Raw genomic sequence first — 14988 nt, forward strand, 5'->3', positions numbered from 1 at the left:
TCAGCAGGCCCCCGCAACCCGGGCGCGCGTCCGCCGCTCTCACCGCCCTTCTGGGCAGGCCCCGAGCCACCAGAGCCTGCGGGGAGCCCTTCGCCTCTCCCTCCACTACAGGGACACTTGCATAACGTGGATCTAGAGCAACTCCTTCGCGTTGACCGCGGATAGTTATGTGAAGTATTTGGCCTTGGTTAAAACCAGGGGGACCTGGGCGCGGCACATGCGGGAGGGGCAGGCACCGGGAATGACTTCACCGCACCCTAGCCTGGGTTATCCGAGGGTCACACCTGGCCCGGAACATCCAGGCTACCAGAGGCGGAGGTCAGCAGGCTGGTCCCACCCTTTCGGCCTCAGTTTACCTTCTCCCGGGCCAGAATTAGGAGGAGTAAAGCGGAGGAGGGCTGCGTTCCGCCCCCTGCCACAGCTCCCAGTCCCGCGCCCCTCCCTTCCCTGCGTCCACGCCTGGTGCGGGCGCCGGGAGCAGACGGCGGCGGCTAGCGAGCAGAGCCTGGAGCGCGGCTCCACTCCCACTCAGGAGAGGGAAACCGTGGCAACGGCGGGGGTGGGGCCGCGGCGCGGGAGAGGGGGAGGCAGAGAGGGAGACTCGTTGACCCCACTCTCCGAGAGTTCGTGGGGCAACACTAAGCCCCTCCGAACCCTCCAACCATCTCTCAGCCAGCAAGTCACGCTCCCCCCCGCCCCCTCCCCGCTCGCCGTGGCGGGTCGCAGACTCCTCCTTACTCTCTTAGACCCCCAGGGCCCGGGCCGCGACTCGCCTGTGGAACCGGAGTGACCACTGTAAAGGTGAGGGGTCGGCCCGGCGCCTCCCTTTGATCCCAATGCCCTCCTAAAGGGTGAGACTCGGACCCGCCGGGGAGGGAGCTTAGGGCAGGAGTCGGTCCGCAGAGAGCTTAACGCAGGTCCCTGCACGCAGCCCCCGCGCCCCGCTCTGGCCCCGCCCCCGCGGCCAGTACCTGACCCACGTCCTCGCTCGTTTCCAGCTGCACGTTGCCGCGACTCCGGCTCTCGCTGTCGCTCAGAAGATCGTCCTCCGAGTCCTCGAGCAGCGACGAGGAGCCAGTGGAGGAGAGCGACGAGGTGGAGAGGCGGCGCGGCTGCTCCAGGTGCGACGAGCCCACGGCCGGGAGCCAGCCACCCTCCGGCTTGGGCGGCCCGGGGCTGGCCGGGGTCACGTCCGGCTCCTCGGCCGTCACAGTCAGCTGCGGGATCACCGGGGCAGGGGGAGCCCGCGGAAGCCCGTTGGGGATCTGTCCCCCCCGCCGCTTGGCCCCGTGGGCCCGGGGCTCCCCTGCGGCGGCGGCGGCAGCGACCGCGGCGCAGCGCGCCTCGAAAAGCAGGCGCAGCTCCCCGACACTCCGGCGCGGGGCCCGCTCCAGCCCGGGGCTGCAGGGCCCCGCGCCTCCCGGTCGTGCCATGCCCGTCGGGCCCCCGGGCAGGGTCATTTCTCAGCAAGAGAGCCGCCGGGGAGACCACCAGCCCGCGGCGCGGCGGGTACTGGAGCCGCTCGGCGCCCCAGGCTTGAGACTGCCCCGAGGCGGAGCCTGCGCGGCCGCTCGCCTGGGCCCCGCCTCGGCCGCGCCCCCCGCCCACTCCTTTCACTTTCAGAGAAAGCGCGGGCCTCCTTGGGCTCCTGCCCAGAAGGGAAGGCTCCCTGTTGCTCCTCTGGGTGGCCGGGAAGCCCAGACCTCCTGGAAACACACAAAACCCGGGCCTGGCCCTCGCGGCCTCTCAGTGCCCACTCTCGAGAAGACCAGAGGGGCTGCTCCGCCCCACGCCGTGCCGCGTCCCCGGGAGATTCCTCCTGGCAACTCCAAGGGCCCCGACCCCTCAGGGGAGGAGCTGATCCAGCTCTTGCTCTCGCACCCAATCCCTCGGGCTCCTTTCCGCTTTCCACCCATCCTGGGCTAAGGCTTCCAGGTCTCCGGGGCTTTTCTCCGCCCGGGGCCCCTTCGGCACAGAGTTCAAGGCCTTCGGCTTCCCAAAGAAGCCTCAACCCAGGGCATGTGCCCAAGTGGGCTCTGTCTTGGGAACAGAGCTGAAGCTTCTCCCCCTCCCTACCCCTCCAGCTCCCCACTTCCCGGCTGGCAGAGTAAAAGGTCAGGGGGCAGGACCCGGATCTCTCCAGGTTTTCCTGGCGGAGACCTGGGCAGCATCCCTGGCTGCTGGCTGGCGAGGGCTGAGCCCTTCTTCCTCCTTTCCTTTTGGAGTTGGGGGCTTGGAGTCTGCTGTGGGGCTGTAAGCAAATCATTTCACCTCCTTTGAACTGCTGATTCTCCTTGGCAGGGTTGTTGTCCACCTCACAGGATTGATGTGAGAATGAAATGAAAGATGTGCTATCTCTAAAACGTTGGAATAATTTTAGTGTGAGTGGTAGAAAGAGCCAGCCTCAGGTTCACCACACCCCAGATGTGATTTTAGGCAGTCTCTTCACCTTTCTAAGTTCCATTTTCTTACTTGTAAACGTAGGAAAACCTCACCTGACCCACAGAGTTGTGGCTGTGAAACTGAGAAGAGGGTGCTAATGGTGGTAAAGGATCTCATACACCGCAATGTTCTCAGCAGTGGCATCATAGTGGCGGATCTTCGGTCACTTCGCATGTTAGCGGTCAGCTGAGCTGCAAAGGCTGCTTTGTGTAGAAGTCAGCAATTCACAGCATTTCCTGTTTTCCTCCAAATGCCATGAGTGAGAATCCCTCATCAGGTGCCCGGTGCCTAGGGGTTATTGGGGGATCTCTGGGGAGACTGCCCTCAGAAGGACGGCCTCTGAGCTGATGAAGGCCAAAAGGAGGAGCTTTCCTTTCGTTACCTCCCTTCAGCCAGAATTCAAGGATAGCTCAGGAGGAGAGAAAAGGAGGGTTCAGAGAGACAGTGGGAGCCTTCAGCAAAGAAGAAAGGAGAAGATCCCTGAGGGGGAATTGATGAAGATGGTAAAGGTGTGGAAGAAAGAGTCGGGGTGGGGGGGGAGGAAGGAGGAGAAACTGAAGGAATGAAGGAGTGAGAGAAAGAAGGAAATACAGGAGTCTGAATACTTAAGTCCTCTGTGGAGAACCTGGGAAGACACATGGCTATTTCTCTGGTACACAGAGGTCTGCAGGAGCCTGGGTGTTTGGGTGAGGGGTGTGTACTCAAGGGCTTGAAGGCCCAGAAACACCCATGTCTCTTGCTCTCACTTCTCTCCCTCCTTCAGAGCTACCCTGCTTAATGGTGGGAGCTGGGAAGGTACTGCCCTCAGAGAGGAGACTGGGGGCAAATCCAGGGTGGAGAGAGTCAGCAAGGACCTGTCAGAACTGGAAAGGTGGGAAGAGAAGCAAGAGGAGGGAACATGTACTCCACACCTGTGTGCCAGTCAATGGATGGGCAATGTTGGAGGCATGAGCAGGCTGGGAGCTGGTGTCAATCTGGCCGCCACAAGAAAACTCAGGACAATTCCTTTTTCTTCTTGTATTAGGCACTTGTCCAAGGCCAGCAACCAAAGCAGAGGTCTTTGCCGCACCTGCCCAGGTGTTCCTCACTGGGAAGGTAAGGGCAAACCTGGGGATTGCATATTGAAACGAGAGTTAATTTCATAGATTTTAGAGTGGAAAGTACTTTTAGATGCCTCTATCATCCTCACGGTACAGCAGAAGTAACAAAGGGGTTAAGTGACTCAAACAAGGAGGTTAAGGCACTTGTACAAGGCCACACAGCTAGTTAGTGGAAAAGCCAGAGTGTATCCTAACTTCTACTCCTGTGCTATGCGCCGTTTCTTAAATTAACAACTTGTAGTTTGGTCCCTAGTTCCTTATCCAGTGAAGGCAGAGTCTGCCTCCACCTACCACAGGCAGAAAGCATAAGGGGGCAGGGTTTACCCCTAAACCCAATATAGCTGTGGGACAAGGTCAAAGGGTTCTCATGTCCTCTTAGGTGAGCCAGGAATGACCTTTCAAATCCTGGAATCCTGTTTTTGTGCCTCAGTTTTCCCAGTCCTTGAAGCTGAGTAGATGGATGTGAGTAGAGGGGGGTGGAAAAATCAGGCTGACTACTACCTAGGTGGAGGAATGGCCTCTTGTGTGCTGCAAAAAAATGGAGGTATGAGAGCAAAGAAGAATGTTTCACGGTTTTGATGGTCATTAGGTGGCTGATCTGAGATGGGCCATGGGAGTCCCTTATCCACAAGGTCTTATCCACAAGTTCAGCTATGTGTCTGAGGAGAGAACTGATCTTTCTTCTTGTGGCCTCTCAGTTCAGGGATCCTCCTGAACCCTAGAGGCCTGCATCCTGGGGTGTCTGAGTCTTCACCCCTCTCCATGTCCTTCAGGACTTATCAGGCATGAGGGCTACATCCCTCCTGGGGGTAACAACCCTGGGGCACAAAAGCTGGAGAAGGGGGCGCCTAAAGAATGGGGTGTGTGAGGTGAGGTGCTTCTGGTTTTATTCCCTAGCCTGCCTCATTTAGCTTTGTTCCTCCTCTACGCAAGCCACAGGGCAGCACCAGTGGCCTCAGGGGCAGGAGCAAGGTCACCACTCACCATCTCTATGCCAGTTTCTGCTTCCCAAGACCCAGAGGCAGGGCCTCTCACCTGTGGGAGAGAGGATGAATGGGCCACCTGTTTTTTGTTGGTTTTTTTTTTTTTAATATTTATTTATTTATTTATTTATTTAGCCGGTGCCGGGTCTTAGTTGCGGCATGCGAACTCTTAGTTGCGGCATGCAGTATCTAGTTCCCTGACTAGGGATTAAGCCCAGGCCCCCTGCATTGGGAGCGTGGAGTCTTACCCACTGGACCACCAGGGAAGTTCCCCACCTGTTGTTTTGAGGGGATTTGAAAGCCTCTCCAGAGAGAGCCTAGCCTCTATGTTGTGTGTGTGTGTGTGTGTTGGGGAAGCAGAGGGGCAGCATATGCTCCTTTAGACCAGGTGGTACAGGGTCTCATTCTAGTCAACAACTCCCAGACATGCTCTGTGGTGCTTAGTTTAGTGTCTTCCAAGGGACTTTCTGACCCCAGGATTCCAATATTCTGTGACAATACCTATGACTCATTCATCATTTACAGAGCAAACAAACTTCCACTGAGCAGCTGCTATGAACCAGGCATTGTGCTAAGGTGAAAGGGATACAGGAATGAGTAGCTCCTTACCAGGAGTGGTGGTACGTCATTTTACATTGTCTTCTGATGGAAGGAAGTGAGAAAGGACCCAACAGAAAACAGCTCCCAGGATGATAAATGGCTGTATCTACTGTTTCCAAGGGACTTTCAGTGAGACCTTGGTCTTACAGCTGCTTCATGCAAACAATTCCCCAACCCTGGTCAGTCTGTTGCCCTTCTCTGCCCAGGGCACGGTAGACAGAGTGCTGGAGGGCTTCCAATGAAAGCCAGGGCCCAATGAAAACTTGCAGACGGGGAAGAACTGAAGGTCTCTTTCCTCCTGGAAAGAAAAGTGAACAGGGCTTCCCTGGTGGCGCAGTGGTTGAGCGTCTGCCTGCCGTTGCAGAGAACACAGGTTCATGCCCCGGTCTGGGAAGGTCCCACATGCCATGGAGCAGCTGGGCCCATGAGCCATGACCTCTGAAACTGCGTATCCGGAGCCTGTGCCTCTGAACCTGCGTGTCCGGAGCCTGTGCCTCGCAACGGCAGAGGCTGCAGCAGTGAGAGGCCCGCGTACCACACACACACACACAAAAGTGAACAGCTGTCTTCATTTGACAACCCAAGACCCTTTTCCTTGCCTCCGGGATTGATGAATTTGTGGGAATATCTTCTGACAGTTTAGCAGGACTTGGGATCTAGCAGTGTTCACTGACCTGCCACCATCTGAACCACTCTCCTCTAAAACGAACAAAATGTGTCACCACGCCTGTGTATGTTCAATAAGAACATTTTCTCTCCTGACACACTTCAGAAACAAGGTTTCCCATCCCTCCCAGGAGCCTGTGTTCCTGTGGTTCTCCCTCCTCCCTCTCTCCAAAACTCAGAACCCGCAGAATCTCTCCCAGTGGCCAAGCGGAGGCAGAGGGGATTGGTAGCGTCTGAGGTCAGGGACGCGGGACGCGGCCCCCAGTGTCGAGGCGATTGCTCTAAGAACGTTCGGGGTGCAGTCGTCCTCCGTCCCCCACGTCCCTACCAGGGCACCTCTGGAATCTTGTAACCGCGGGAGGTGGGCGCATCCCCTAATTCCATTTGTGATCTTCGCCTGCCAGAGTGACCTCCACCCCGGGTGCGCGGAGACCGAGCCCACAAAGCTTCCGGTGGCTGGGTGGAACCGGGAGGCACCGGGAAGCTACGCGCACGCCCCGGGTCCGTGGAGCAGATGCCCACTCCGCCTCGGCGTTGGCTGCAGGGGCGCCCCACGCCACTCGCCAGGAGCGCGCCTGCGAGCTGAGGCCCCTGCTCCCAACTGTGGGAAGCCGCTGGGAGGCGCGCCCGGCAGGGGTCCCCACACCTAGACCCGCGAGCGCGCGCACGTGCAGGCGGCGGGGTCTGCCCCGCGCGGCACTCGGACCCGGACTCCAAGGTCGCTGGGACTCCAGTGGGCGAACGGAGGCCGAGGCTGTTGGGTGGTCGGGGCCGTGACACACCGGCCCCGGGTGAGGGTATAGCTCCCATCTGCCACAGCTGCTTTTCTCGCGGCTTCGGGTCGAACCCATAGGACGGACAGCTTGGGCTTCCACTGCAAGCGGCGTTCGCACCGCCGGGTCTCCTTCCCGCTTGCGCTGCGGTCTGGGGACACGATGGAGGGGAGAGGTGGCATCAGAAGCCCCAGAACGCAGGGGCTCGGGAAGGACGTCGGCTTGCCCCGCCCCCCTTCCCTCCACCACGTTTATTGGGCGTTAACTAAGTGCTAGGCGGAGGAGGACACTAGTAGCTGCCAGGATGGTTGTTGGGGGGGGGGGAGGCTCACAAATAACAACAGTACAGCGTGGTGGATGCCGCCCTAGGGGAAGCCTAGGTGCTCCCAAACCCGAGTGGCAAGGGGCAATCAGGGAAGGCTTCCTGGAGGAGGTGGCCTTTGCACGCTGAAGGGTGAAGAGGAGTTCTCCAGGGAAAAATCGGTGGAGATAGACCAGTGCATTCCGGGAGAGGTGAATGTGTTTATGGCTGAGCAAGATGTGGTCTCCACATGAACTTAGTGAAGCAGGGTCATCAACAGCTAAAAGAGAGAGAGAAAAAAGAAGTGATATTCTGAAGACGGTTATCAAGGTAGTCATCATGAAACAGATCGGAACTTGGTTGGACTTCTTTACACTTATTTTCCGGTTTGGTACTGTTTTTAATGTTTTAATTACTCTCCGCAGTGGTGGGGAGATCAGGCCTCACAATCTTTCTGAGCCCATTGGGGCAGTGGCGAGGTGGAGGCCTTCAGGGCCACTGAGGGCTGGGAGTGGGAGGATGCTTTCAGACTGACCATCAGTAAAGAGGGAGTGTGTTGGGGGCTGGAGAGAATTAGCAGCAGCAAGTTTGGACCAAAAGGCAGCTGTCTTTCTCTGGACGGTTCTCCAGGCCAGCCCCAGCGCCCACTGGAACCTCTATGTGGAGACTGTTTCTTGACCCCCAAGGTGGAGGCTGCCGGGAGTCTCTGGGCCAAGTCATGCCCTCTGTCAGCACTCGGGCTGTTCTCCTGTGACTTCCCACCCCTATTTCACCACACTGCCCCTTGCATCCCAACCCCTGCCACTCTGCCCCAACAGTCTCTCCTGCGGGGACTAGTGGCCTCTACTCTCACTTATAACAGCATTTATCAAACCGTTATCGAGGAAAGGAACACTTTAACAGGCTCCTGACAGATCTTATATTAAAGATGGGGAACGTGGGCTCAGAAGAGTTAACCAGCTCAGCCCTAGGTAGTTAAGTGGCGGAGCTGGGATATGAACCCTGCACTGAGCCCGCTTGCCTTGTGGCTTTTAGGTCCTCCCTCTGGTCCAGGGCACAGTCTGGAAGCCCTAGATGTGCCTGTGCTCCACTGGCTAAGCCCCTATTCAGTGCCAAGAAACTCTGGCACTGAGGCTGGCCTGGGGAAACTTACAGAGAAGGCAGGCTGCCCCTCTGCACCGCCCCCCCCACCTTAGTGCTGCTGTTCCCTCCAAGCCTCTGGCACTCTCCTCCCCAAGGCAGTTCAGCTGCCCCTTTGGTCAGGGAAGTCACACAAAAAAAATCTGAGCTGGAGGTCCATGGCTTCCCCATTCCTGGACACCACCATCCAGGACACCCAAGGAAAGTCAACTCCTTCGCTCCCTCAACTCCAGAAAAAGGCGATGGACCCTGCACCCCTCTCGCAGTCACAGCAAGTGGCTGCCTCACAGCAGGGAACCCTGGGAGATAACTGGCCTAGGCTGTCCTCTGCTCAGAATCTCTGCTCTCTAGGCTCCCAGGGAGCCCACTGCTTCCAAAAGTCAGGCAGCTGGGGACTTCCCTGGTGGTGCAGTGGTTAAGAATCTGCCTGCCAATACAGGGGACATGGGTTCAACCCCTGGTCCGGGAAGATCCCACATGCCACGGAGCAACCAAGCCCGTGCACCACAACTACTGAGCCTGCGCTCTAGAGCCCATGAGCCACAACCATTGAAGCCCTCACGCCTAGAGCCCGTGCTCTGCGACAAGAGAAGGCAACGCAATGAGAAGCCCACGCACAGCAATGAAGACCCAACGCAGCCAAAAATAAATAAATAAATAAAATAAATAAATAAACAAAAATCAGGCAGCTGGAGTGATAGAAAGCTTAAGAAAACCTCATGAGATGCAATTGCTGGGTGAGCCCCAGGGACCCACCTCTCCCAACACCAAAGGCAGGCTTGGACTGGCCTTGTACCATTGTGATTGTCACCTCCACCTTCCCATCTCTAAAGGAGAGTTGATCCAGGATCTTGTTTCCTAGCTAACACATGGCCAGAAAGGTTTGAGACACAGCCTCATGCAGTGTTGGTGGTGAGCCTTACAGATCTCCCCAGCTTGGGCCGTGAGGGAAGGGTATCAGTATTTCATCCATAGGCACACTCACAGCCCCTGGGCTCCCCCTTCACACTCACGACAGGCTGAAAACAGATTAACAAAGGAATTGTGGCTTAGCCAACTGAAAGCTGGAAGGACCAGACTCTCCCCAGTGTTAGGCAGTGTATCAGGGGCCCACCTAGTTCTGTTAAAGCTTGGTGATATTATATCTTCCAAAGTAGGAAGTAAACCAGGCCAGTTGGAGGTTGCCTTGGCTCTAGACAACTACTGTCTCAGAGAGGCTTCTGGGGAACCAGGTGGCTGAAGACTTGACAACAGCCACTTTCACTTCGGGGGTGCAGGGCTAAGAGTAGGGGAAGGAGAGAAACCAAGTGAAAGAGAGAGTCTCTTGGACTTTTAAAGCATGACTTTGAGAGTCGCCACTCAGGATGCAGTCCTTGGACTAAATCTGATTCCCTTGTTAAAACGGCATAAAGTTTATTTACAAGTATCTGTACAGTTTGAGTGACAGGTCAGGACTTCACAGAAACAAAGAAAACAAAAGCATTCTTTTTGAAGGGAAGTTGCAGGCAGTAGACTTTCCCTGCACCTGTCAGAAGCAAGACAAACAGACCTATACATCATGAGCTAGGCATATGGACATTGGCCTTTTTGCTTCTTGGAAGGAAGTGAAAAATGTAGAAAGCTGCCTTAGGTGCCACACCCTTCAATACTGAAACCACATGGTGGGGTCGGGGTGGAGCAGTGGGCTGCTGCTGCGATTCCCCAGCACAAGAAATACCCGGAACCACCAAGAAGCCCAGCTGGTGGGATAAAGCCAATGCCTGGACCAGATCTCAGTTCAGAGGCCCTGCCTCAGCTGAGACTGCAAACAAGTCCTCGGTCTTGACTCCAATCACCAAGTAGGCTACTCAGGCGACAAGTTAACATTCTGTCTTCTTTGGTTGGCTTTGCTCCCTGCTGTGTTTTGGTGTCTCAGAATGAAAGTTTCATTAGCTGCATGTGGGGAGGTAGTGGCAAAATGGCTACAGTGTGATGTAGTTTTAATAAAAATTTTATTACACAGCCGTAATGTAACCGACACTTCTCCAAATCCAAATGATACTAAATACAGATCTACATGGTGGATCAGAATGACTCCAGCAAATTATATGGATTCTATAATTTCATGTCTTTTAAAACCAGAAAAAAGAAGTCCAAGTTTGTCACTATAGGAGAGGTCCCAGCAGCTTCCAGGACTCTGCTGGAGTCCAGGCAATGTTTAACAGTCTGTGATTCCACATTTACACAATAGTTTATAAAGAGTTTCGGTCAATGGACTATTCAAGTATATATGATTTTAATGAGTCCATCACCACTCCTTTGCCCAACCAAACTGTGTCACAGCCACCACATAGCTGTGTTACAGTCATATTTATCAATTTTACAGACACAATTCTTTTTAAAAACCATCGATTGCTGCTTTTTTCTTTTTTTAAATAAAAAAAGTATAAACTAAGTTAAAGCAACACTGAGGCTCTAATAAACCCGGAAGAGTTACCAAGTTCATTTTTATGTTTAAAAACAACTTAACTCCATGATTTCCCATCATCCCACTTTCTTATAGAAAGTAGGGTGAAGAAATACAAAGCGGGGCTTTGAGATGCCTCTCCCTCGTGTGGGAATCAGCAGCTCTCAGCTGTTCCTTTATCTTAGTTCTTGTTTTATATAGTCAGCTGTACTTTGTTCTGAAAAGATCTGTTAAATGCCACTTTTATTTACACTTGGAGCTTTACACCTGAGAATGATTATCAAGCAGTCAGCTTATCTCTTTGCAAATATTTCATAAAGACATACATACTTCTTTGCTGGCTTCACCCTAGCTGCACAACAATATATATGCTTACCATATATATATGTATACACACACACAAAACTGCACATGCTTGTAACATTTGCAACCTACATCTTTGTGTTCGTTCTCTCCACATTCATTTTGAATACTTTCTCTTAAAAAACAGAACAAAATATTATTCTTGCTGAAATGGCAAAACAGAATCACTAAGAGACAAGTGCATGGGGTGGAGAACAGACACACTCTACATTCAGCCAGGAAGCTGTGGGCTATACACATGGGCTGAGCAAGACACCTGCACTGCCCTCCCTGGTACCTGGCTGTGGGCTTCCCTCCCACCTGCCAGGACACAGCCGACAGGGCAGGGGCCAAACTGGGGGAGATTTCTCCAAGGTGGGGAGGTGATGGGGAAGAGGAGGTGGGGGAGGGGAAGTTACACAGCTACAGCAGTCAGGCCTGTTTAGTAAGAAGAATCACATTTAATGAGTTTCTTTCTTGCAGTTTCAGATGCTCAAGTACAGCTGAAAAAAATCTGAAACAGCTATAGACCCATGACAGACTGATACAAAGAGTACTGCATTTTTAAAAAATGATAAAAAAATCCACACACTTACAGACACATACACACATACACACTCTCTCTCAAATAGACCCCCCTCCCTCCCCACAAATGTACATTTTTTGGAAACTAAACTGGTTTTGAAAATCCTTCTTCCACAGAGATGGGAAGAAGAGAAAGATGAGGAGAGAAGGAGGAGGACTGCAGGTGCCCAGTCCCCACTCCCTCCAGAGGGTCAGGTGCCAAATGTTCAATGGTTGGGTCCAAGGCAGTCCATAGAGGAGGCTGCCCAGTGCTGCTGCTATCACCGCCAGGGGCTCCAGCAAGAATCCCAGCTCCATGGTAACACTGAATGCGTGCAGAGTGGCCAATGAATTGTGCTGGTTTAAAAAAAAAAAAAAAAAAGGCAAAAAAAAACATAAAAAACTGAGGACTGCAGGTGCCCAGTCCCCACTCCCTCCAGAGGGTCAGGTGCCAAATGTTCAATGGTTGGGTCCAAGGCAGTCCATAGAGGAGGCTGCCCAGTGCTGCTGCTATCACCGCCAGGGGCTCCAGCAAGAATCCCAGCTCCATGGTAACACTGAATGCGTGCAGAGTGGCCAATGAATTGTGCTGGTAAAAAAAAAAAAAAAAAAGGCAAACACAAATCTAAAGACATGGATAAAGCCCAAGAGAGCCCAGGTTCACACTGGGTGGGCCCTGGGGGGTTGGTGGGAGATGTTGCAGACAAGGGAAGTCTATACAGCAAATGGTTTATATTACAGATGACTGGCAGTTTAGAGTCTCTTCCCAGTTCTACTGCTGCTCCAGCCCAGTGAGGGCAAATCAAAGGAAAAGAGGAAAGGTGGGACACCGTGATGGGGCATGCAGGGTCAGAAGCAGCAGGCTGGGTGTGCTCAAATAAGCCCTCGTCGTTTTTTGTAGTCTTCCAAGTTCAGAGATCTCCTTGGAGCTCCATCCTTGGCTGGCGGAGCCTTGGAGGTGATGGCCAAAGCCTTTGACTCTATGGGAAAGAAGAGGCAAATCGGCATCTGAGGTCCTTTGGTCTTGTGCTTCACTCCTTCAGGTAGCCTTCCTTACTGTCCCTGTTCCCTCTCAAAACAGACCTGCATCCTGTCTTATTCTGGTCTCCATAAATACTGGTAAGCAGACACCCCCATTTCTTCCCTAAGATCAGGCCTCCTTGCTGGCTGAGAGCCATGGAGCCACGTGGTCCTTGCTCATCACCAATCTGCACCTTCACCTACCTGAGCTGGGAACTTGTAAATCAATCTTCACGTCGAAATCATGTACTTTGAACAAGTCTTCTGAGAGGTCACTGGCTGACTTAGAATTCAAATCTTTATCCTTTCCCTGACCCTGCAATGTGAAGAGAAAAAGTAATTACAAAGTATAAATGCAAGTGGACTTCAAGAAGCAGTGACCACTAATGGTTAAGGCTCCTGCTCGAGTTCATTAGATCTTCCTACTAAGGCCCTTTTCTGATTCCTTCTCTCAGAGGGAGGACAGGAGAGGCCACAAAGAAGTTTCTTTTCTGAGCCTAAAAGAGGAGAGGGAAGGGAAGGCTCATGTCTGTGGTGTGAGGGAGAAAGGGTGGGCTTAAGACAAGCCACCTCTGACCCAAGATTTTAGGAATTCCTGGAACAGTTTGGGCTCCTCAGGAAAAGGCAGAAAATGGCTTCTAAATGGGCAGTTTCTCTTGGTTTAACATTTTAGTTTTCAAAGAACTTTCACTTTTACAACTGCCTCATCCTTACACGTCAACTACTCCTCCTAATTGTCCTATGAGTTAAATAAGCAGGGTATATAATATTACCCCCACTTTACATATGAGAAAATGTAGATTAGAGGGCTAGAGGTCAGTTGCCTAAAGCCGTAGTCAAGGACTTCATTAAGTAGTGGTGTTGGGCTTAGAATTTAGGTCATCTGACCAGAATTCAGTAGTTGTTTATTACATTTGTAAATAATGAGGATGGAGAAAGGACTGCAAGTGGGACGCCATGTTCCTCCAGGTGGGGACAATCAAACCCGACCCAGGAAGTGCCTGCTCTGGTGTCCGGATCAGCGGCCGAGCTCCAGTAGTATACTTGCCTTGCTCATTTCCTTTGGAGCATCTGGTAACACTCCAGAACCGTATTTTGCGTTCAGCTGGGCCAATATGGCAGCTTGAACAGCCGGGTCTCTGGACTGAGAGAGAATGCAAGTTATTTTAGAGATGGTTCAACACTCACACAGTCCTACCACCAGCTTCTGTCCCACCTACCACCACTAACATCACAGGCACCACAGTGGGCCCATCAGCAGATCAGTGGGGTTTTCCTCCACGCTGCAAAAAGGGGCAATTAAAAGCTTTGAAGCCCAGCCCAGACGGGCCCTAGCTAGGCGCTTCAGCCTACACATTCCTCACCTCTGCTGCACTGGTAAACCTGCCCTGGCATAGGCGGTTAGTCCATAGGTTTCTACAAATCCATGCCAGGTTTTCACTACCTGTATGTCCTAGAGTAAGATAAAAAAAGGAAGTATCCAGACCCAAGAGTTTGAGGCAAGCAAATCCCACTAAGACAATATTATTTTTAACTTCTTTATTAATCTCCTAATGGAATTCATTTTATGTCCCAGAATCTAGGTCCTGACTAAAAACGTCCTCTTTAGGCACTCACATTAGAAACGATGGTAGGTTTACACTGTCGCCTGGTAAAAGGATCCATCTGTTGGTTTTTCATGTTGTGACTTTCAGCCTGAAACAGAGAGCATGTATTACAGAACTGTATCTCCTGCCCCCCGCCTCTCATTCATCATAAGCTTACATATAAATAACAGTCTGCAAGGTCCTGAAAAACGTCAAAGGCTGTCTATCATCCTTTTCCCTTTAAGAACACCAGAGCAGATTATGGGGGTAACAACCAAAAGAAAAAGACTGGAAATTGATAAAAATGAATACGCATGGAGTAGAATCTAAAGATGGGGAGGGATAAGACAGGGTAGAAGACTGCTGCTTTTTATTATAAATTAATAACTTATGTGGTTGTATGTGTGCCTACAGAGAAACTATGTGTGTGTTAAGTGTACACGTTACTTCAATAATTGAAAGATAAACTCAAGCAAGATACAGAAAAGATTGCATATTGTTTTATTACATATTGTTTTATTAATTAAAATTATTTTCAGTGATCCAGATAAAGTTGTCTTACTCACCACAAGGGCCTTCTCAGACTCCACAATGTTCCACTCCCGGTTCCGCTGGTTGATGTAACTGTGGGGTGAGTAAGAGGCATGAGTCAGTGGGCTGTGAAAGGAGGGAGGGGACCACTGACTCCTCACCCCGGAGATACGTGGAGCCACTGGGGCACAGTGCGTACAAGGCCACAGGCTCGCCTGATAATTGTGGACCAAGGATCTGTAACACACCTGATCGCAGATATGTTCTTGGTCCGCTGGCGGTCCAGGGCCTCTGCTCGTTCCTCCAGCTCATTCAGCTGGTCTTGGATTTGTTTGGCCTTGTCCTGATCCCCCAGGTCCTCGGCCATGGCCTGCACATAGAGAGACATGTGAGATTCTGGCTATGACTGGCTCTATATTAAGTGTCCCATTACTTCCAGCACAGGCAAGATACCTCACATGACGAACAAATGACAGGAGGTGTGAAAGAGTACT

At 52.5% G+C, this 14988-nt stretch overlaps 2 protein-coding genes across 2 annotated transcripts in view; both read right to left on the reverse strand.

Annotated features, from left to right (window-relative positions):
• The window catches only part of ITPKA (inositol-trisphosphate 3-kinase A), a 9268-nt gene extending 7738 nt beyond the window's left edge, over nt 1-1530 (reverse strand). The window contains exon 1 of the mRNA XM_007460152.1: nt 972-1530. Coding sequence (XP_007460214.1) covers nt 972-1460 — 489 coding nt within the window. The 5' untranslated portion in view covers nt 1461-1530. The remainder of the gene's footprint in view (nt 1-971) is intronic.
• Nucleotides 1531-12075: 10545 nt separating this feature from the next.
• RTF1 (RTF1 homolog, Paf1/RNA polymerase II complex component) overlaps nt 12076-14988 on the reverse strand; it is a 46609-nt gene continuing 43696 nt past the window's right edge. Inside the window, exons 13-18 of the mRNA XM_007460153.1 lie at nt 14743-14864; nt 14530-14587; nt 13995-14072; nt 13426-13521; nt 12582-12693; nt 12076-12337 (exon numbers count right to left, since the gene is read on the reverse strand). Coding sequence (XP_007460215.1) covers nt 12231-12337; nt 12582-12693; nt 13426-13521; nt 13995-14072; nt 14530-14587; nt 14743-14864 — 573 coding nt within the window. The 3' untranslated portion in view covers nt 12076-12230. The remainder of the gene's footprint in view (nt 12338-12581; nt 12694-13425; nt 13522-13994; nt 14073-14529; nt 14588-14742; nt 14865-14988) is intronic.

The sequence above is a fragment of the Lipotes vexillifer genome, unplaced genomic scaffold, assembly GCF_000442215.2.
Source record: "Lipotes vexillifer unplaced genomic scaffold, Lipotes_vexillifer_v1.1 scaffold408, whole genome shotgun sequence".
Taxonomy (NCBI): Eukaryota; Metazoa; Chordata; class Mammalia; order Artiodactyla; family Lipotidae; genus Lipotes; species Lipotes vexillifer.